At 39.7% G+C, this 22,072-nt stretch overlaps 1 protein-coding gene across 9 annotated transcripts in view; it reads right to left on the bottom strand.

The window, feature by feature from the left end:
- Positions 1–2,076: 2,076 nt before the first annotated feature.
- The window catches only part of MESK2 (misexpression suppressor of KSR 2), a 153,835-nt gene continuing 133,839 nt past the window's right edge, over positions 2,077–22,072 (bottom strand). For 5 of the 9 annotated variants that reach the window (XM_028313653.1, XM_028313659.1, XM_028313660.1 and 2 more), the window contains 4 exons: positions 11,132–11,377; positions 9,067–9,151; positions 4,527–4,553; positions 2,077–3,766 (listed from right to left, as the gene is read on the bottom strand). In XM_028313653.1, coding sequence (XP_028169454.1) covers positions 3,633–3,766; positions 4,527–4,553; positions 9,067–9,151; positions 11,132–11,377 — 492 coding nt within the window. In that variant the 3' untranslated portion in view covers positions 2,077–3,632. Of the gene's footprint in view, positions 3,767–4,526; positions 4,554–5,191; positions 5,250–9,066; positions 9,152–11,131; positions 11,378–22,072 lie in introns of all 9 variants that reach the window. The other 4 variants (XM_028313657.1, XM_028313658.1, XM_028313662.1 and 1 more) reach the window with 2 other exon arrangements.

The raw sequence follows: 22,072 nt of genomic DNA, 5'->3' as shown, positions 1-22,072 counted from the left end.
TGCGAGTTCTCACACCGCGCACAGAACAAAAGAGTTTTTAGAGCAAGAAACCATAGAATTATTGGACCATCCGCCGTACAGCCCCGACCTAAGCCCTAATGATTTCTATACTTTCCCTAAAATAAAGAATAAATTGCGTGGTCAGAGATTTTCATCACCTGAAGAAGCTGTGGACGCCTACAAAACGGCCATTTTGGAGACCCAAACTTCCGAATGGAATGGTTGCTTCAATGATTGGTTTCGTGTATGGAAAAATGTGTCTAATTTCGCGGAGAATACTTTAAAAAGCAATAAATACATTTTTAAATAGTAATTTTGTTTCACTTCCTTGATTCCCGAAATTTTCAGTGCCGCCCTCGTACATCATATAATATAAGTATCGGGATACGTTTTAAAACATTTTCTGCCTTAAATTACCTGTACTCATAGATGTAAGGGCTGGCACATGCGACGGGCAATTTTGTTAAATTTCTACATTTGCCGAGCTGGCTCGACTGAATTAATTAGTATTAGAAACATCCAATAAGCACAAAGATTCGGAAACCAGCGAAATTTCAGTTGTTTAGACAACGAAACGAAAATTGAAGTCTTCTACGACTAAAGAGAATTATTTTTCCGAAACTACGGTCTAATCTTGTAAATGTCAACATTTCTCTCAAAATGGTGAATAAAGCGCCTTCAATTCGCGACCAGCTTAAGCAAAAGCTGCAGATAAGTTTTATCACACATGCTCACAAGCGTGCTTTTATCAGTAGGTACTAATTTTGTATCTTGCAATAGTCAGAAGTAATGAAGGGTCCATATTTATTTAGGTTAACAGAACTGAATAGTCCGTCGTTTGGTCAGCCCCTGCCTTTGACCGGCTGCCGGGACCGCCCGGGTCTGCAGTCCCCACGACAAGCTGACATTGCAACTGCGATCATTGTCATTACAAGTAACGTATAATATTGTTAATAATTGGAATTCACTCTGATTGGGCCTACAGTAAAGCTCCATTCAGCAATCCTGAAGGCAATGTAACACTCACTATGTGGAAATTGACACAAAATCTCAGTAAAAATGATGTTACATTGTCCACAAGTTTTCTGTGATTACTAATCAGGTTTTTAACTACTAGACAATAAAAATCGAGTCGGTTTTTTGATCTTAACTAAAAAAACAACTTTAATCTTTGAATTCATGTTGGGTAGAGATTAAAAAATCGGCCCTAATAAATAAATATGTATCATAAAGTTGATGGGGCTGTCCAACTTATCCAATCTTGATATTTCAATGACTGCATGATGATGATACATAATTTGTAGAAATAGAAAATTATTAATTCAGACTTGATGATTTAACTTTAAATAATTTTTTAATGTATCTACGCTACCATTCATATTATATTACAATTTATAATTGAAACGAACTAATTTCTATTGGATTTGAATTTTCTCTTAAAAATTAATAGATAAGACTAAAATGACTGCGCTACTAAAGTTGGCAGCCCTGTCAGTCATCTCCACTGCCCTTTGAATATCACACTGCTGACGAAACAAGATTTGTCAACGTAATCAGTGCGTGCGCGCAGCCAGAAATATTGTGACACCAGAAATAATAGACCATCGACTTTTGAAGGAGCTATGTTCACTATTTACAGTTGGCTTGATAAACACGATATTAATAAACGAATAACGATTATGTATACAGATAAAAGGCGATGATATTATTTCTTAGTGATAATATATCAGACATGTCAGCAGTCATTCGCTAAGCAATATATTTCGCTTAATGTTAAGTATTATAGAGTTTAGATCGCAGAACATTTACACCATTAAGTTTAATACTAAGAATCATGTTTTGTAATAATATTAGACACTAATCTTGTTGATATCTTGTACTTGAAATAAATATATACTATCACGTAAATTTTCTTTTATTTCACTATCTGGCACACCAAGCACGAGAAATGTGTAAAATAGGAAAATGCAAAGTAGACTTCATAAAAACAACTCGCAATTAGCGTTAGAAATAAAAGTAATAGGTAAGATAAATGAAACAAGAAGTCTTTACAAAATCACCTTTTAATAGACCCATATTAAATTTACACAAATCAGTAAACTTAGAGTCGAATCACTACAAAACAATTACAAGTTGATAAAATGTAAGTAGTATCTAAGAACGTAATGCGCTTATTGTATTTCTACAAAGCGTCGCTACCGGCCTCGCGGCGCAAGCTAACGGCTACAAGCGGCCGAACAGAAGGGTGATCACCCGGGAATAATACTGATAAACAAAACTAAATCACTCACAACACTCCGTTACACAGTACAGGCCGTGATTTACAATTTTTTAAAATCAATATTAAACTAAGTATATTTAAAAAGGTGACGTACAATAGGCGTTTTAAAAAAACTAAGCGAAAATATATCCAAAACACTCGTCATTAAATGATCGATCTCAAAAAACTGTCTTGGTCTTAGCATAGCACCCGGCGGCGGAGCGCGCCGCGCCCGCGCAGCTGCCGCGAGAAAGGTTCGTTCACATATAAATACAGCTTTAATAACCAAATGGAAGTTGATGAGATTGTTAGAAAAGTTAATCAAATAAATAACCTTCGATTTTGAATTGGAAATTGCTCGATTGTCATGGCAGCTGCTCCGAGCGGGCCGCGCGGCGATGCGCCGCAGCCCTCGTATCTATCTCTAGTCACCATCCACGCCGATCCTCGCACACTTGCATGAAGTAACACCAATGTGACGATAGCCTAACCGAATAACGATAAATGCTCGATAGTGGTATATCATTACAGTAATAGTATAGTCAGTGAGTCAGTGTGTTCTAATAAAAATTCCTTAAACTTATAACACCTGATATAACTTCAACTCACTGGGTCGGCCCGCGCGTTTCCGGATATGTACACTTACATTATCTTTGGTTCCTTTTTTATATTATCGTTCCTCACATTCTCGTAAGCGTGGTGCTGCGACACGATATATATATTAAAACTAAATTATTCCGTCTCAGACGGCCGGCCTGCCGGTCGCAGCACACTCACGCGCATAATTCAAACACTTTCATTCAAACCCCAGGGGAAGGCGGTCACACAAAATTTGGAAACTTAATAAAATAACTTACATCTAAAAAATGAGAAAAAAATAAAAAAGCAGGTGGCGCTGTTCACAAACATACTGGCGTCAGTACAGTTCGTTATAAAGATCGCGATAGAAAGAAACATATTTTTGATATTGCACGCGCTACCATCGTCATGATATAATTTCGTTGCAGACACCACAGACTGCCGCCGCAGCGCCACCCGCGCTTACTTAATAGTGAATAAACGTCGGAGGTTATTGAAACAGAACAGCACGCCGAGCAGCGAGCGGAGCAGCGAGCGAATTAGCGCCAGCGAGCTGCGCGCGGCTTGGCTCGCGGCGGCTCGCGGCGGCAGCGCCAGCAGCACCACGCAGCGCGCCAGCGGCTGCTGCGCGCAGCGGCTCGACGGGCCCTCCAGGTACAGGCACCTCCAAACGTACGGCATCTCCGAAGCCAACTATCCGCATCGTCGGGTTAAATACGGGGAAAAAATCGAAATCGCCAATGTATTTACAGGGTGTGCTCCGCTCTCCGCTCGCGCGAGCCGGCCCGGGCGCCTAGCAGACCACGGCCTCGGAGATGGGGTTCTCGGTGATGCGGATGACGGGCGAGTGGCGGCACGAGCGCCGGCGCTCGGCGGCGTCCGACAGCCGCCGGAACGCGACGATCTTCGTCGGCGACAGAGGCGCGACTGTAACACGCAAGAGAAACATTACCATGTGTGATTTTGAACACTTGAGTGAACCGACAGGTCTCCGAGGTAACATGTCACATTGTAGAATCGCTAACAAACCACAAAAAAAGACTAAATGAAACTACAAAATTGAATATAACTGTCTAACACGAATCTACAAATAAAATACGTAAGTTCTGAATGAAATATCTGCTCTATGACAGACATGTTGGTCCGCGGAGACACGTCGGCAAGTGCCTGTACAGTACGCCTTCAACAAGTGAGCAAGGACCTGTTTCAACGCCTGCGGTGCGTACGGTGTCGATACAATTTCTGAAATACCTATCTCAATTATGTGCCTAATAACTATAATATAAATGTTTTTATTACGTGACTTCTTTAATATTAAACGTATAAGATGTGGTTAACTATTTGAAGGTTGGTGCGTTTACATTTAGATTTAAGACACAGGACAATGTGGACACAAAAATAAAGTCAATATTGTAAAACAGAAGTCATACAAAAGCAAAAGGATGAACATTCAATAAAACACAATATAATTCACACTTGGTGTTACTTTTTAACGGTAGCTTTTAAACATTAGATGAGATGTTTGCAAAATACATTAACGTCATTAACTGCGTCATTAGTGTCACTTTAAGATTACAAACCATTCACTTTGATTGGAACTGAATATGTCAGTAGGTACTTTATAATTTATTATTGCTTTTGCACGACTTATTTTTTTTATCTATTTCTGAAATCCACTAGAACTCACCTCCTTTCTTAACATTCACCGTAGCACCTACGTCATTATACGTATGTATGTAAAAAAAGAAATACCAAGTAAAAAAAGGGAAAATGAAACATTAAACAACATACATACAAATCAAAATAATTAAAGGTTTTATGTAAGTAACAAATAAGTTACCGAATAGAACTTTAGTATTTTAAAGGACTTGAAAAAAACGACGAGTAGTTAATCATGATTTTCAATAGATCAAATTAATTCTGAACATTTAACGGGGCAAATTTATATTTCGTTATATCACTTTATGAACGTTTAAGAATTACTAAAACACTTAACAAATAAAGATGATTGTGAAATGTGTAATAATAACATGCAGGACAAAGCTTAAAGTGACTAATAATTAACTAGGAAGACGACTCTTTTCTAAGAATTTTAAGGTTTTAAAGTCTTGGTCCTTAGCTTATGAGTCATGTTTATAAAAGCGAACTATATTTTAACACGCTATGGAAATTTAACAGTCAAATTAAGTTAGTCAATTCATTTAATTGAATAGCGTCAGAAATACTTCAAGAATGACAATTAATTTAGCAAATCCAAAGATTGCAATAAGAAAAACTAAATCAGTTACAAAAATATCAGTCGTCTTCCCAGTAAAAAACACAACGAACATAAAATAGTGAAAATAAACTTACGGTGTCTACGCAAGGGTCGGGACGGAACTAGCTGGCGCGCGCACCCGCAGCTTCAGCGCTGCGCCGGCGCAGAGAATACGGTCAGTACGCAACGTGCCGGCCTATATACCCCGGCCACTGGAGGGGCCCACAGAGAAGCGAAATCCGCCAAAACAAGGCATTATCCCTCCGTCTTTTGTCCAGCGTTCTCGAGGCTACGCCATTGATTGACTCACACGTGTCCATCGTGATTTAAATGATAAAGATGAAAAAGACTCACTCCAAACATAAGGGAGTCTTTAAAAACCAGTTTTTAAAACTTAGGGTTAAAAGTAGTTCTAACAAGGACTATAGGGACGTCTTTATGAGACAAATAATAAGCTCATGAGAAAAAATTCACTTGGGTACGTCGCAACAGTCGCACGCGGAAAATTAATTGACTGTTTAGCTGAATATCTTAAAGGTTTTAAACCTTTGTTTGTCACCTGTCATCCGCTTTACAATGGAGAGAAGTCGAACCTTAATTTCGAACTCCTCCTATGTTGTTCTGATTAATTTCGTTGCGGGTCCAATGACAGTTTAACTTTCCCCCGGGACAAACTTGACCTTCATTGGTTGGGTTTTTGTGGCGGTCAAGCTGTAGATCCTGGCTACACAGGAGTTGCAGTGGTGGGAACGAGAGGTGGGAATAGTCCCGTAGCTGAATATCAGTAATTGACACTTTTCTGTGGGTTCCCGCTGGTGCTCAATTAGCCGGCGTATATGGGCCCCTAGTTAAAAGCGAACCCAGGAGTTCATAAGGGTTAAAATAATGAACTGGTTTTCTAATTATTTTGTGAAAAAACTTGTAAAAAGAGCACTAGAAGGGGCTCTGAACGCCTAGATTCGCCTCAGCTCTGTTTTACCACTTTTAGATAATAAAATTGAAAACCAAGAGATGTTTGGTTTTTCAGTGGCAGAACAGAACTTCAGTGTCATAAAACTTAAACACTAACATGTAAAAAATCAAAATAAAGGTGTGAAAATGTAAAAATACTTAATGCTAAAATAAACACGTAATAAACATTAATAATTAAAAGCATGCAGTTGGCTTCTAATCTACGAATGGGTGCAGAAACGAGAACGACGAAACAATAACGATGGTAACTCCACAATTTTAATTTTATATATTTACAAAAATATTTTAAGGCGAGCGATTCTTATGAGCGGTCAAAAAGGGGTAACTATAGGTAATGTGATGTTCTCCCCATTAGCTATTTATTTTCATCAAAATCAAAATTGATTTTTCCAATAGGTATTTCAATAATACTTATTACAAATGGATATCGGCAACAAGGTTCTAGCAAACACATACCTAACTAGGGTTCTATTCTATCTACAGCGGCAACCACTCTCACACAACATTGGCTCTACCTACGTATGCATAGGGGTTGCTAATTCTTCGAGGATAACTATTTATATCTAATACAACATGTAACTTTTAAATGTGTAGTTATACTGTCCGTAATAATTGATGATACATAAATCGAGGAGATTTTCAGATTATTAAAAATGAGCTGAATGCAATGTTATTTTTTAATTTTAACGTTGCACGATACTTAAGATCTTTAGCTCGATGTAACATTAACCTACATTAGTAATTTAATTAGGCAAATGCGTTTCAAACTTTCATCAAATACTTTCCTACAAATGCCCTGAAAACCTTATTTAGTTTTCAATTAAGTTGATGGAAAATTATCATCATTAATTAGAATGGCTGTGCAATGAATATGCATCAGCGCATTGGCAGTTCATATAAGTTACGCCAATCGACTGGCGAGTGACTGAAACTATTTTCATATTTGAAGTAGGTAAGTTATTGGTTACACGTTGCACAGTGGGCTACCGACAGCACGACTAGCACAGGACACAAGCCGAGCTACCGAGCTACCGGGCTACCGGGCTACCGGGGGGCCGATACGTACCGGGCCGCGGCCTGCCAGCGTCCGCTCCGCAAAGATATAGAACATACGCCGTTACAGACCTCGCCGAGGCACTACACGGCGCTCACCTGCTTCACTTGAGAGCTTACACTATGCGTACTAAAGTACCAAAGCTCGAAGAAAATCGGGACATCCAGTCAGAGGTCCTGAGCTTGCATTATTTAAGTACTAGAGGTCGCCGACACTCGCGATATCCAGTCAACGGCCCCGTTAGATGATTAATTTACTCGATAGGTCCAAACTAGCATAATTTTATTGCGATGCCCACAAATGTAAGATGGTGGCACATTTTTCATTTCCATTTTCGGAAACAGAGAAGGTGATCATAACTTAATTTAGGATTTTAACCATCTGTTAAGTGTAGCAGGTGGCGCCGCGGTCTAACAGCATACCATCACATGCCGTCATTCTAAACTAATACAAAATATAGTTAAAAGATTACATTAAAAGTTAAACATTACAAGTAAACAGTTACAATAAGACGTTACGTTTCATAAATTAACCTATTTTTACATTAAAAGCTTGAGTACATTTCATAAATATTAAAGTTAACCTAAAGTTATTTTTGGTGTAAGTTTTTAGTGACTTGTGTATTAATTTTAAATAACATTTAAAGCGTATTATGATTAAATATACTTATATTGAGTATTCATTCATTAAGTTTAAATATAAAGAATAATAATAATATGAAGTATGTTAGAAGAATAATAGTTAAAAATAAAGTATCTAAAGACGCGTGCATCTATATATATAAAAATGAAACCCGTTTCGCGTTGTCACGGCATCACGTGTGAACGGCTGAACCGATTTCGATAATTCTTTTTTTTAAATGTTTGTGGAAGTCCAAGGATGGTTCTTACGGAAAAAAATATTAAGAAAATCTCTACGCTAAGGCGGTACGAAGTTCGCCGGGTCAGCTAGTAGTTTATAAAATATAAAAATAATATTGAAATGCGGTATGAAATATTACGGCGTTATTATTTGTGACATTTGTGTACAAAAATAAAACGCTATCAATAAAAAATACACTCTAAAAATATTTGTTTAATAATGCACGCGGCTGTACAAGACGGAGGTCGTCATTTGTGTGGTGAAATTAAAGCCAATTCTGCATGACAATGTTACTGTAAGGTTTGAGAGGAGAGGCCCAGAGGAACGATCAAGTTGGGGCTTAGGCGCGGTGCACTTCCGTACGCGCGGCACTCGCGACCTGCGGGTAATGCTGAGATCATGTACTCGCACAATGGAAACAGCTGCGAGCCAATAAAAGAGCCGATTGTGAACATTTCTGAAGGACAAAGGGGTGAGACTCAACGACTTCTCAGTCTATAAAGGGTCATTTTTACCCGTGATACAAGTACTGTGTTACTATGCGGCGTATTAACGTCTCAGCTACCGGTTTGTTCTGGTGTCAGGTTGGCTGAGTCCGCAAGTGTCGAGATGTGCCTCGCGTCTGGGAATGACCTGACTCTGCAGGGCGTACAAGGAAATTGACCTTTTATTTTCATAGGTGTAAGCGCTGATATGCAGCGAAAGAGTGGCGGCAATATCGGATTAATTAAAAAAAAAACTAACATTATCAAGGCCTGATCCATTTCCTTGTACACACTAAGACTTGTAAAGCCCGGTCAGTGAGCACGTAGAATTTTGTCCAATGACCCCTAGCTACCCATCCTTATCACTCGCGCGTAATTATATTGCTGTCGCGACTGTGCGACTGGCACCCGCAGTGAGTGTGCGAGCGCGATAGCAACATAATTACGCGCGAGCGATAAGGATGGGTAGCTTGGGGTCATTGGACAAAATCCTACGTGCTCACAGACCAGACTATAGTTATCCGAATGTCGTTAAACTATCCAGGATAGGCGCGAATGTTCCGTGCCATCGGTCCGGGCAGGCGTCGGGCCTACTTACCGTAGCCCTCGCCTTGCAGGAACAGGCGGAACGCTTCCGAGATCTTGGCCGGCTGCTCCTCCAGCACCATCCCGCAGTCGGAGATCTGGAAACGCGGTGATATTTCCTTTTTATAACTGTGATAACTCATTGACAAACTTGAAGTATACTTGTGGCGGGAATTATAAATATTGTAAGCCGTGTGGTGACGGCTGAGTAGAATACATTTGTCACCAACCCCTACTCTTTCCACGGGTGTGTCGTAAGAGGCGACTTAGGGACTACACATCAAACAGAGAACGGGCAGCAGCGCTCTCTGAAAAACATCAATCTTTTAAACTGCGATCTCCAACCCGCTTGCCAAGCGTGGAGATTATGGCGAAACCTTCCCCTATAGTGGAGGAGGCTCATAGTCTAGCAGTGGACTGTAAAGGGCTGTTGATGATGTGGCGGGAATTAAGAAAGCCAATAAAAGCGACACATCTACGCCACACGGTAATTATCAAATGGGAAAGTTTGCATACCTAGTTACATTTGTTACTTATGAATACATCATAGATATACGTAAAACATTTACAAAACGGATACTTTCTGATGATCCTCTACGTGTGCCTAGTAAATATAGCTTCTGTGCTATTTACAGCTGGATCAAAGTAAACGGTATTCTAGCATCAGAAAGGGACTTTAGATGTTGCTATCTATCTAATAGCTATATCGAAACCAAGAATTTCATATCGTACTCGTACAGTCCTATCAACTTAAGCTGAGAATTGCATTTGTGTGAGTGATCGCCAAAAGTACCGTTAGTAAAACACATACAAATAAAATTAATGTTTTATTAAAAGGAAGTCTATAAAACACTTGCTACCAATTGGGCCGATGTAACGACACTTGACACATCCTTTTAAATAAATAAAAACAGGTCCTCGCTCAGCATATGCCAAGGCACGAAGTACCTCGACGCTGATATTCTGCGAGCACCGTTTATAGAGAGGGCGTCCAGCCAGCCTTACAAAATACAACAAAAAGACAAACTTTATAAAATTACAAAATAAAAACAGACTAAAAACTTTTCGTTCACACCTTTAAAATACGTATTCAATTTGCATAAAATTTCTTTCACTTGGCTGCTTAATGGATTTCGTACAGGAAATTCACTTACAGTAGGAGCCATTTCACTAATATTTGGAACACAATTACATAAAATTACATGTATCTGCTACCAGTACTGGGGATGAAGTGAAGTATGTGAGCGACAAGGAAGCGGTGCGTGGCGGACGCGCCGCGCTTCAGGCCGCTTGCTATAATAAACCATGCGCGGGACGCACCGCGCTTCAAGCCGATTGCCACTCTAAACTATCGGTGTGCACTCACACAAATGCAATTCTCAGCTTAAGTTGAGAGGACTGTACATACATTTTATAGCACTGAATTAGCGTGCAATGCATATTCCCCACGATGCCAACCACGGTATTTACCACAGTTAAGCTTATGTACTCTATCTTGCTAGTGCTTATGACGCTATGTGCGGTGCGCCCAATCACAGTATATCGGCTTATCGGATGCAACTAGTAGTCTCTCACGTTAAATCAGTGCCCTAAATGGGTTTGTTAATAACGCGATGAAATTCTGCAGCCTGATAACACATATTATACTGTGCTGGCGGTTAGTGAAAACTAATGTTCAGCAGTGAATAAATATTGATGCATGCATGTTTTTGATTAATTTGATTGATGTTGTCAAACCATGCTCGAGCAATCCTGGTATTGAGGGACAGCCTTGAGTTTAGTGGTTTGGTCACTCGTGGATTGTATGAGGAGGAATGTCTCCTGGTGCGGCGACAGCGCGCCGTGATGTGATACGCGCGCCGTGATGTGACACGCGCGCCGTGATGTGACACGGGCGCCGTGATGTGACACGAGCGCCGTGATGTGACACGGGCGCCGTGATGTGACACGGGCGCCGTGATGTGACACGAGCGCCGTGATGTGACACGCGCGCCGTGATGTGACACGGGCGCCGTGATGCGACACGGGCGCCGTGTTGTGACACGCGCGCCCGATGTGACACGGGTCTGGGTGCGTACCTTCATCCAGGTGGAGGTGGAGGGCGCCAGGCGTGCGTTGAAGGCGACCGTGTCCTCCTGATGCGGCGACAGCGCGCCGGTGATGTTGAGGACGGGCGGGCGCAGGGTCTCGGCGTCGCGGCCGATGCCGAGGTCCGAGCGGCGCGCGTAAGCGTCGATGAGCAGCGACAGGTTGGTGGGGTTGACGTTGCGCGTGAAGTACATGCGGTACATCTGAGCCAGGTCGTGGTTGCGCTCGTCAGGGAACTGCAAAGTGCAGAGCCAGAGTCAATGACAGAAGCACGCTCTGCTGTTAACGGGGGGTGTAAACGCTAATGTTGGGTAATAAATTAACTATACATACCTAAGATAAAATAGTACCAAGATTTAATTAAAAAAAAATAATTTATTGCCTTCGAACCATTGTTATAAAATGTTTATCATCTCAGTTAAGTTAGTATCATTTCGGAAATGTACTTTTTTATACGGTACAAGTAACACTTTATACTTGACACACACACACACTAAACACAAATCTAAATGTCCAGTTATACTCGGCTTTGGTGTGATTACGCATTGTAATAAGTCCGTTCTTAAATCAAAATATGGTTTGTTTGAAATATTTTCCTGTTCAAGCTGACACCTAGAGCAAATAAAGGGTGATTTAGTCATCTTTTGCCCGCTTGATTTTGCTCATTTCCATGTCCCCTTTTGGGCTAATATAAGTAAAGAGGCTAAGATCATAAATACCTAATATTATAACGTCTCTATATTATTCAGGACGAATCAAACTTGACAAGACTAGTCTACTGCAACGTAGAAGCTAACATTATTTTTGCATTCAATACGAGAACGCGATTGCTAAATCAAATTGACTTTCGTTCGTACCCCACCTGCGAAACACCACCCCGCGCTGAGTCGACGATCAAAAGCCCTCTATCGGGTGATAGAGGGTTTACAACGCCGGACTGAAACTCCGCATCCGCTAGATGGCACTGTTCTGATTTAGCCCGCGGTATCGTTTGATTTTTTCCAAACTTATACTCTGGCCATTATCAATAGCGAGACCTATACTTCGGCGGCAAACAACGACGACCATATTTTTCAAATAATTTTTGGAGGCTAGCACGAGTATTAAATACTCGACTAATGCTAGTCTAAGAATATAATATTGACATCGCTCTATGATGTCGGTAACGAGCATGAAAGTCTTGTGCGATTTTTATAGCGCGTTACTAAGGCTGGGTTGCACCACCTAACTTTAACGGTAACTATGACCATAACCGGTGCGTTTTGTATGGAGTACAAAAACACCGGTTATCGTTATAGTGTATTCAAAGTTAGGTGGTGCAACTCAGCCTAAGTAGGTATTACTAAATAAGCTTTAATTAACTTTGTGACACTATTTAATAAAAATATTTCATCAAAGAATTACATTTTCAATTAAAACTGCTGTATAATGGGAACATTGAATATTTGTCATTTTTGTAATATCAATATTTAAAATGTTTTTTAAATTTTACTATTCTTGACTATCGAAAATAAAGGTATAAAATAACGTTATTAGACCGATTTGTATGAAAATTAAAATGAAGGTATCAATTTTCTGACTTCACCTACCATTTACTCGTATATGCCCATGTTAACATGGGCTAGTGTCGGCTCATATTATACCCATTTACCTAACAATCTGTTTTATCCTTATATGATTTCAATTTGATAAGAACATAGAATAGAATATCGAATTATGTATCCTTAACGTAATTTTGGCCTACTAAAGTAACCCCCAACAACTCAATAACTTCCCATGTAGTTTTACGTTACAAAATATTTCAGAATAGAGAGATCTATTCATCAGTCGGCCGTTTGGTGTAGTGGTTCGAAACGGACTACTATTCCGGAGGCAGCGGGTTCGATTCCCGCACAGTACAATTTTTGATTTGATTTGATTTAAGGTAGGTATCTAGTTGCTTGTTATGTATAAAATATTAGTATTTTACCACAGCGCAATCAGCTCCCAGGCTAAATTTTGTCTTAAACGGTATAAACATATTCGTGCCTAAATACCAAGTTTCTTCTATGAGTAGTAATAAAGTTGCGTACGAGTGGGAGAGGCAATAACGCGAAGTAGCCAAAAACTATGCCATCCTGGCCAGACAGTGTACATTACTCCTGCTGAACATATACCCTTAACAAAAGGCGGGCTTTTTGGAGCACAGCACTGCAGCTCATACGAGCTATAAAGGCGATGGGGACAGTAAGCTCAGTTAAAATGGAGTGAAGTATTTTTTTGTCCACATCGAGGAAGCTCTTGGCCTGTATCTCACCTGATGGTAAGTGACGATCAGGCCGAAGATGGAAGCGAGCTTCACTCGGAATCCTCAACCACGGAGGAACTGGCTATCTTACCTCTAACTGCCGGAACACAACAATGCTGTTAACATTATTGTTAAGGCGACAGACTTAGGTAAGATGGTGGTAGCTAGCCAGGCGGACTTAGAATAATGTTAAAGTAATGTTTATTTCTCACCAACATAACCTACCTATGTATAGTACTAAAGTAGTTCTGATTTACTGATGATGATGATGAAACTCGCTCCAACGCCTAATACTCTTCATCATCATCATTTCAGCCACAGGACGTCCACTGCTGAACATAGGCCTCCCCCAATGATTTCCACAATGGCCGGTTGGTAGCGGACTGTATCCAGCGCCTTCCCGCTACCTTTATGAGGTGGTCGGTCCATCTTGTGGGTGGACGTCCTAAGCTGCGCTTTCCGGTACGTGGCCTCCACTCCAGAACCTTGCTGCCCCATCGGCCGTCAGTTCTGCGTACTATGTGCTCTGCCCATTGCAACTTCAGCTTACTAATCCGTTGGGCTATGTCAGCGACTTTAGTTTGTATACGGAATAAAGTCGCTTAATAATACTCTTAATCATCTTTTAAGATATTTACGGCAAGATGGTACTGTTCTATACAGTTGGAACCACTGCTAGGTTCTACTTGCTGTTTTAAACCAGTCATCGGGACTATTCCCACCTCTCTTTCCCTCCGCTGCAACTCCTGTGTAGCCAGGATCTACAGATTGACCGCCAATACAAACCCAACCAGTGAAGGTCAAGTTTGTCCCGGGGGAAAGTTAAACTGTCATTGGACCTGCGACGAAATTAATCAGAAGAACATAGGAGGAGTTCGAAGTTGAACCAGTCAGCAATGCAATCAGTTATTGGAATAAGGATACTGTATCTACTGCCCGTTGGAGGGCATTGTAGTGCTTGCACGTTTTTGCAATAACAGCGCATGCAGAAGACATTTTGGGTTCATGCAGAATAAATTTACGATGCGATGCATTTTTTGCGGGGTCGGTACATTTCTGGGATAGCCTTTCTTCAGTTTTGAATTTTTGTTGGTTGAGCCATTTGCTATGCAAGCACATGTGGACTGGTCATTCTTTTCTTTTAATAGTTAACACTCAATAGGCGTATTATTACCTTTTGTCTTACTTAACTATGTACTTATGTATTAAATGTGACGTGTGTTTACAGCTCTGGCCATCATACATAATCCTTCTCTATTTGTGCGGGCTACAACAACTAAGGATAACCCACGTCAGACTGTGACATATACGAGTAACAGCAGTTAATTAGTAAGTACAATGCGAGTTACCTTGTTCGACTAGATCTTTATTTAGGGAGTAATGCCTATTTTCACCATCAATCCCTAATTTTTAAGTGACCCCTATGAAAACTAAATTCCTGTTATGTGTTACCATAGGGCTCACTTAAAAATTAGGGATTGATGGTGAGAACGGGCATAACAGTCTCACACGTGCATTAAATTTTGACTGTTTTAAACACGCATTTATTTTTTCTTAATTTACATAGACGAGTTGTTAATTTAATTGAGTGTTTTAAATTACAGAGTATACTTTGAAGTTAGGCTTTTTTTTAGGAATGACAAAAATAAGCATTATTATAAAAAGTGTAAAAAGATTTCAAACGGCCCTCAAAGCGTTGAGCGCAAATGAAATAAAAATCCTGGTGAAGAGTCAATTATACTCCTCCGCTGTTTACTTTTTGTACGGGCGAGTATCGTTAACCAACGCTGAAGTTTAAAAAACGTTTTTACATGTTTGCGCTTATTAAGCACCGCTTAAACTATTCAAAGTGCCTTTTATAGCGTTCTTCAAACAAACATGGCGCTGTAGTCCAGTCAATAAAGCATTATAGATGGAAAACTGTAGAACACAATTTCTGACTTCAGGACTTTATTTAGACTAGTTAGGAGGTGAACATAGCAAAAGTCCCCACCCTTAGCCCTTGAGCCGGCGGGGAGAGGAGGTTTTAAAGGTGCCACTTTTCGGTTTTTCGCTTAATCCTCGGAAACTATGCGTCCTAGTGACATGACTATTTTGAACCAAAAAAAGCATATTCAATTTGCTACAGGTGAGATAGACAAGTTTTTCTATAAATTGTATAGTTTTCGTGGCATCTGCTCTAGAAGGTCTGTAATATTGGAAATTTTATTTTTGTCTTACATGTTCCCATCAGGAGAAAATCGACTAAATCAACATTGAGCAATCATTCTAGACATGCGGGAGCATGTTAAGCCTAGTTCCAGGGAGGGGACTGCACCGTGCGTATATTTAGACGAACTGCTTTGAGCCACTTTTGACTCCGCATCACTCAAAAACTACTGTGCATTAACACTTCAAATTTGGTTCATGTGTTGAGACTTGCAAGATATACATCAGTTTCAAATTTCATAAATATGCCTCAAACGGTTCTTTAGGTATTGACGTCCAAAAATCTACATGTCTGACCTATAGACCAAATTCTAACCACTTCCAGATGACCTCGAAGGTTCAAATTTGGCATCCAGAAAGGTAGTTTTGTAAATACAAAGGAACAAATAAAAAAACAGTAAATTTTAACATTTCACATGTGATAGATAGATAGTAGTGCTCTAAATATCGATTTTTGAACGTCAATACCTAAATAACCGTTTGAGGTATATTTATGAAATTTGAAGCTGATGTATATCTTGCAAGTCTCAATACATGAGCCAAATTTGAAGTGTTAATGCACAGTAGTTTTTGAATGATGAGGAGTCAAAAGTGGCTCTAATTGGTTCGTCTAAATATACGCACGGTGCAGTCCCCTCCATGGAACTAGGCTTAACATGCTCCCGCATGTCTATAGTGTTTGCTCAATGTTGATTTAGTCGATTTTCTCCTGAAAGGAACATGTAAGACAACAATAAAATTTCCAATTTTACAGACCTTCTAGAGCAGATGCCGCAAAAACTATACAAGATATAGAAAAACTTGACGGTCTCACCTGTAGCAAATTGAATAAGCTTTTTTTGGTTCATAGTAGTCATGTCACTAGGACGCATAGTTTCCGAGGATTAAGCGAAAAACCGAAAAGTGGTACCTTTAAACCCCCCTCTCCCCGCCGGCTCAAGGGCTAAGGGCGGGGACTTTTGCTATGTTCACCACCTAACTAGGCTAAATAAAGTCCCGAGGTCAGAAATTGTGTTCCACGGATTTCTCTCTACACCGTCGTTAAGGCATTCATTGACTGGACTACTGGAGGTTAAAAATAAACGATGTTGAATGTTGATATACTGCGGGCTGAAAAGTGTTGCTTGAGCTTCTTAAATTCTGTTCATTGAGCAGATAATTGTATAGAGCGGAATAAATGGCGCTTTGTGAGCTCGAACGTTGCTAGGGTTTACAAACATCCATCAATGACAACGTAACAGATACATTTTTTTTACAATAAGCTATGCTGAAAGAATGTGAGCTGAACATTTTTGGTTATCATTTATTGTTAGAGATTTTCTCTTAACTGTAGGCGTAAAATAATCTTACTTTAAAAATGTTTTAATATGTACAGGTTGAAATGAAATTGTTTATTGATATCAATACAATCAACTTCTGTTATTTGCGTAATGAAGAATTAATTGCAATTGTGTAAAAGTGCTTTTTAACAGCCTATTTGTAAAAATAAATGAGTTTTATGAGTTTTTACAAGCAATGCACTGCAAATGAATCAAAATAAAGGTAATAAAGTCGTCGCCTCAAGAACGTTTTGTGCATCGGCCCGGTTATTGACCGCTCTTGGAAGCTCTTGATTTACTTAATAGGTACATCAGTTATTTGGTTTATTAATAACAATTGCACTGGAAATGCTTTTGTGAATTGTGACATAACATGTATCACTTTCATGTTCGATATCGTATTCAAATTGTTCACAAAATTATAATACGCAATTTTGTCAAAAATATAATAATACATAATTCGCATTTTTAAACATAAAATAAGTATAGCCAATTGTTCGCGATAATAAAATATAAAACATCGCACAGCCACAATTTATGTAAAAATATCAAAAATGTCGCGGAGCATACAATAAGAATCATTGATTCAATCGCGTTAGCAGAATCACACGCAGATGGAGACAGCACTTTGTACTTGGTGAATAGGTAAGACTTTTTGTAACCTATTTTACAACTCGAAGAATATTAAAAATAATACATGTGGCGACATCTACGATACGCTACTAAAAACTGTGTGCCAACAGATGGCGCTGTTACAACTTCACTATGGCACACACTACCGCGCGTATAATCCTGCATCGCGGTGTCGGAGTTTTCTGTCCTGTCCAGCATATAACGAGTATAGGAAAACCAAGATGGTGTAAATTGGTCCTTGGTCCCCGAGCAAAACAGCCGCTTGGAAGTAAGCACTAACACCTTAGCTTCCTTATTGTGGGGGAAATGGTTACCTAAAAAATTGAGAGAATGAACTAAAAATCTTTTGCTGAAAAGCGCCGCATGATTCCATCATAGCCCTATACCTACAAGCTTGGCACTGATGAGCTCGCTGCTCAAACCTGCATTGCACTGCATTCATCAGATGCACTCTTTTTCTTTTCGCGTTTGAATTGTTGCTACGAGATAATGAGACCCAATTAAAAACGCCCATTCTCGAACAAGCGCCTTTGTTTTAACCCTCTCTGTTATTCTGCACGGTATTCTAAGGTGGATACAACGTTGCTTGTATGTAGCTGACTAATTTGCGGTATTGGAAAACGATCTTTATATCGTTGTACATACACAAGATTATAGGGAAAGGTAAGCAGATTTGTATTCAGCGTCCGGTTTTTGTTGTTGTCGTAATTAGTATTCTGTGGTTAGCCACTGAAACCACGCTCTGCGTTGAGAATGTTTTCATATGACGATGGAAAACGGACACAATGTTGTAAGAGTGAGTAAACGATGAATGAATGAACTAAGTGGACCCGTTTGTAAATTAAATAATCTAACTACTAATACTACTATGTTCTCTATCATTGGCTTATCCCAAGCGGATTATGGTTTACTTGCTCTAGAAAGCAGGTGGTTCCCCATACAAACTTTCATACTTAATCACACCCTTACAATTTCTGCAAATTAATCTATCTATTCTTCCAAGTCCAATCTATCCATATATACCAGGTCAATATGAAAGTTTTGCAATAATTGAAGCTGAAAATTTTGATTAAAAGTCATTTTACTAACAGCGCATAGTACCCACCGTAGAAATTTAATGCGTTCGTGGAAAGAACGAGATTAATTTAATTAATCCACGTTCCGTACATTTTCCGATCCTTCATTCCGGTTTTCCGATAAAATCATAACAAATTTGATGAATGATGCACGTAATTAAATTTCCGATACATCACTGAAATACCTGAAGTGCTTCCATGCATTAATATTTTATATTCTACTAGCAAAACGCTCAGGATTTTATCCGTGTGAAGCTTAAAATTGTAAAATGGTTACTGACTGACTGACATAGTGATCTCACACAGCCCAAACCACTGGACGGATCGGGCTGAAATTTGTATGTTATGACGTAAGCATCCGCTAAGAAAGGATTTTACGAAACTCCACCCCTAAAGGGGTAAAACGGGATCCATGCGTACGAAGTCGCGGGCAGCTGTTAGTCATCTACATTACTATACCTACTGTAGACATTACATCCAAATCAATAGCTACTTTGTATTGCAGAAAGTGGCTAACTGAAAGTCTGTTTTATTTTCTGCAAAAGTAAATCCTAATTAGATTGTGAAGAAGCTATTGATGTAACTAAGTGGAGACTAATGGAGCTATTAGGAAAAAGGGAAAAATGTTTCCGACTGGAACGATTCCCGTTGTCAGTACGGTTACTGGAACGATTCCCTTGCAGTTGTCAGTACGGTTACGGCTAATGAGGGGGCCAATTAGAACTGACTCTTTGTTGCTAGTGTCTCTTTTCTAGCTTAGAAACTAGATTGTTGGTTTAGACTTGGCTTTGGATCAGATTAATAAGGTCAGTGTGTATTCCGAATACCTACAATAGAATATTGTTTGTCTTTGTAGGTATGTCATGTTGAGAGCTAGTTACATATTTTCGCTCATGAACCTGTGTATCTATAAGTAGATAATATCTTTCTATGGAAAATATATGAGATAGGGAGGGGATTCGATACTACATGAGCAATAACGACAAGCGGTATGTCATGTCACGAACGAGATTCCCCAAGAAAAGAAGCCCCAAACTAGGGATGTTACGGATATGTAGTTTCGGTTATGGATACGGTTACAGATATTGGAATAATATTATACCAGTTTCGGTTACGGTTACGGATATCAGTCTGTGCTAAGTATAGATTCCAATAGTTGTCCAACACAGTTCATACCTTAAGAATAGAATGGGTACAGAAGAGATTTATTTGGCATCTGTCACCTTCTTTTGGTCCCACAAAAAGCTTTTATCTTATGGGAAAAATAAAAAAACTCATGCACTTCAAAGTGCAATAATAAAAATCAGCGTAGGGACTTGCTTGACTCTGCCTACATACGAAACTATCCGAAACCTTTGAATCGGTTATGGTTACGGTTACGGATATTTTTTTATTTCGGATATCCGAAAGTTTCGGTTACGGATACGGACGGATATCCATAACATCCCTGCCCCAAACCTTTCCGATGACGTATAGCTTATTGTTATTGGTTCGTTTATCCGTTTGACCGCCCGTTTCAACTATTTATCAGCTCAAAGCCAGCTGAAGTCGGTCCAGCCATTACCGAAGTTAGCTGAGCCGAAGCTGACAGTTTTTGAAATGGCTATTTTGGGGTTTAGAAACGCAAATAACAATAATAGTGAAAATATTTAGCAATAGAGAGATACATATTTCTATTTCATTTACAAGTTTTAGATACATTGTAGTCACATCTATGTGATTGAATTCATATATACGTATCTACGACCGCGACTCTGCCCAGTCCGGTTCTCATACATACTAATGTACCTTCTTGGGCACATTCGATACTTGAACCGTTATTTGTTCAGTAAGAGGACAGCATCTATCTACAGCGGCATTGCTCCGAAACACGAATTCAATTAAGTCCTGCATTTGGATCGCTCCAGCTGTCTTACTCCAGGGGATTGTATTATGTATTAAAAGCAATACTATCACGTGCTAGATCCTGCAGTTTTTAGTCTTGGCCTGCATTTTATCTGATGGAAAGTGATGATCAGGCTAAAGGTAGAAGCGAGCTACACCCAGAATCCTTAACCTCAGAAAAGCTGCTCATAACATTGTTATAATGGCGAAAGACTTATCAAAGATGGTGGTAGCTAGCCTAGATATCATGTTTTCAAGGACTCGGGCCACAGTCTGAGACGCGATAGCAACAAACCAGTCGGTATAATACAAATCAGATGGCGACCCCTCTACAACGATCGCGCAGTGATCCAAGGTCGCGCAAACAATAATGATCTGTGGCATGGAGGGTCAAATAACCAGAAATTTGTCTTACAACGGTCGAATCAGATAATACTACAGGTAGCTGGTCCCCATTCAAATTGGATTCCAGGTGGCCAGACTTCCAAACTAGTCGGCAGATTGTACCGACGATTGTGGCGTCATTTGAGACAGTTGTTCCCGATTTGAAGCTTTTATAAAAGTGTGAAAAAACTTCATTCATTTCGTAAAATGCATGATGTATCTACTTCCAATTATGTATTGTGTGTTAAAGGGAACGAAAGACTGTAAATATAGTTTTATAATTATTTCTAAGATCCACGATGACCTAACCACTGTTAAGGAAAACCTTCATAATGTCTTTCTCTACGTCACGTTATTTACACAGGATGTGAGGGACATGATGGCGGGTAGTAAACTTACACAACTGTCCCAAAGTATTACCAAATAAATAGTCCTTCGATATTAAACACTGCGGCTTGTCGTCTCTAACTAAGCTACCTTACTACTCGTATAGATAGCTGGTAAATGATATACTAATAATATACTCGTACATCCATTATTCATTTCGTAAAGAAATTGTAATGGTTTTCACACTTTAAGCACGAGCTGGTGAATATTTTACCTACTTTACAAAAGACGTTTCGTTCACGTTTACTTAATTTAAATAAATCCTTGGACATTTTACACTGCGCCGCTAGCCCCAAACAAGCAAAGCTTCTGCTATGAGTACTAGACAACGGATATAATTATAAAACATACGTGAATACTTTTTTTTTGTTAATACATACATATTATTCTACATAGAAAACATTCAGACCCGTCACAGAAATTCAAATTCAACATTTGAATTTCTGCCCGGCCGGGAATCGAACCCGGGACCTCTCGGCATAGTAGTAGTCAGTTCTGAACCACGTCTGTTCTGTCAATGCACGGGTGGGACAGTTCTGTGTATTGGGTTTTTGATCAAATGTGATCACAGTACCATAGACAGTACCTTTGAACTAGAACTAATCAGAAACAGAACAGCAGAGCGTGGCTTAAAAACTACAAAAGCTAACAAACTCGGGATTACTATTGATCCCGGATCTCCGAGCCGGTTTAATCCCGGAGCCGGCAAGGCTCAGGAGCAGCTAGTTCAAATCAGCGATGCGATATCGGTCG

Source organism: Ostrinia furnacalis, unplaced genomic scaffold (assembly GCF_004193835.3).
Source record: "Ostrinia furnacalis isolate ACB-3 unplaced genomic scaffold, ASM419383v2 OfSCF4318, whole genome shotgun sequence".
Classification (NCBI taxonomy): Eukaryota; Metazoa; Arthropoda; class Insecta; order Lepidoptera; family Crambidae; genus Ostrinia; species Ostrinia furnacalis.
Note: the sequence above shows the minus strand (reverse complement) of the source record. Positions and strands in the feature narration are given on the sequence as shown.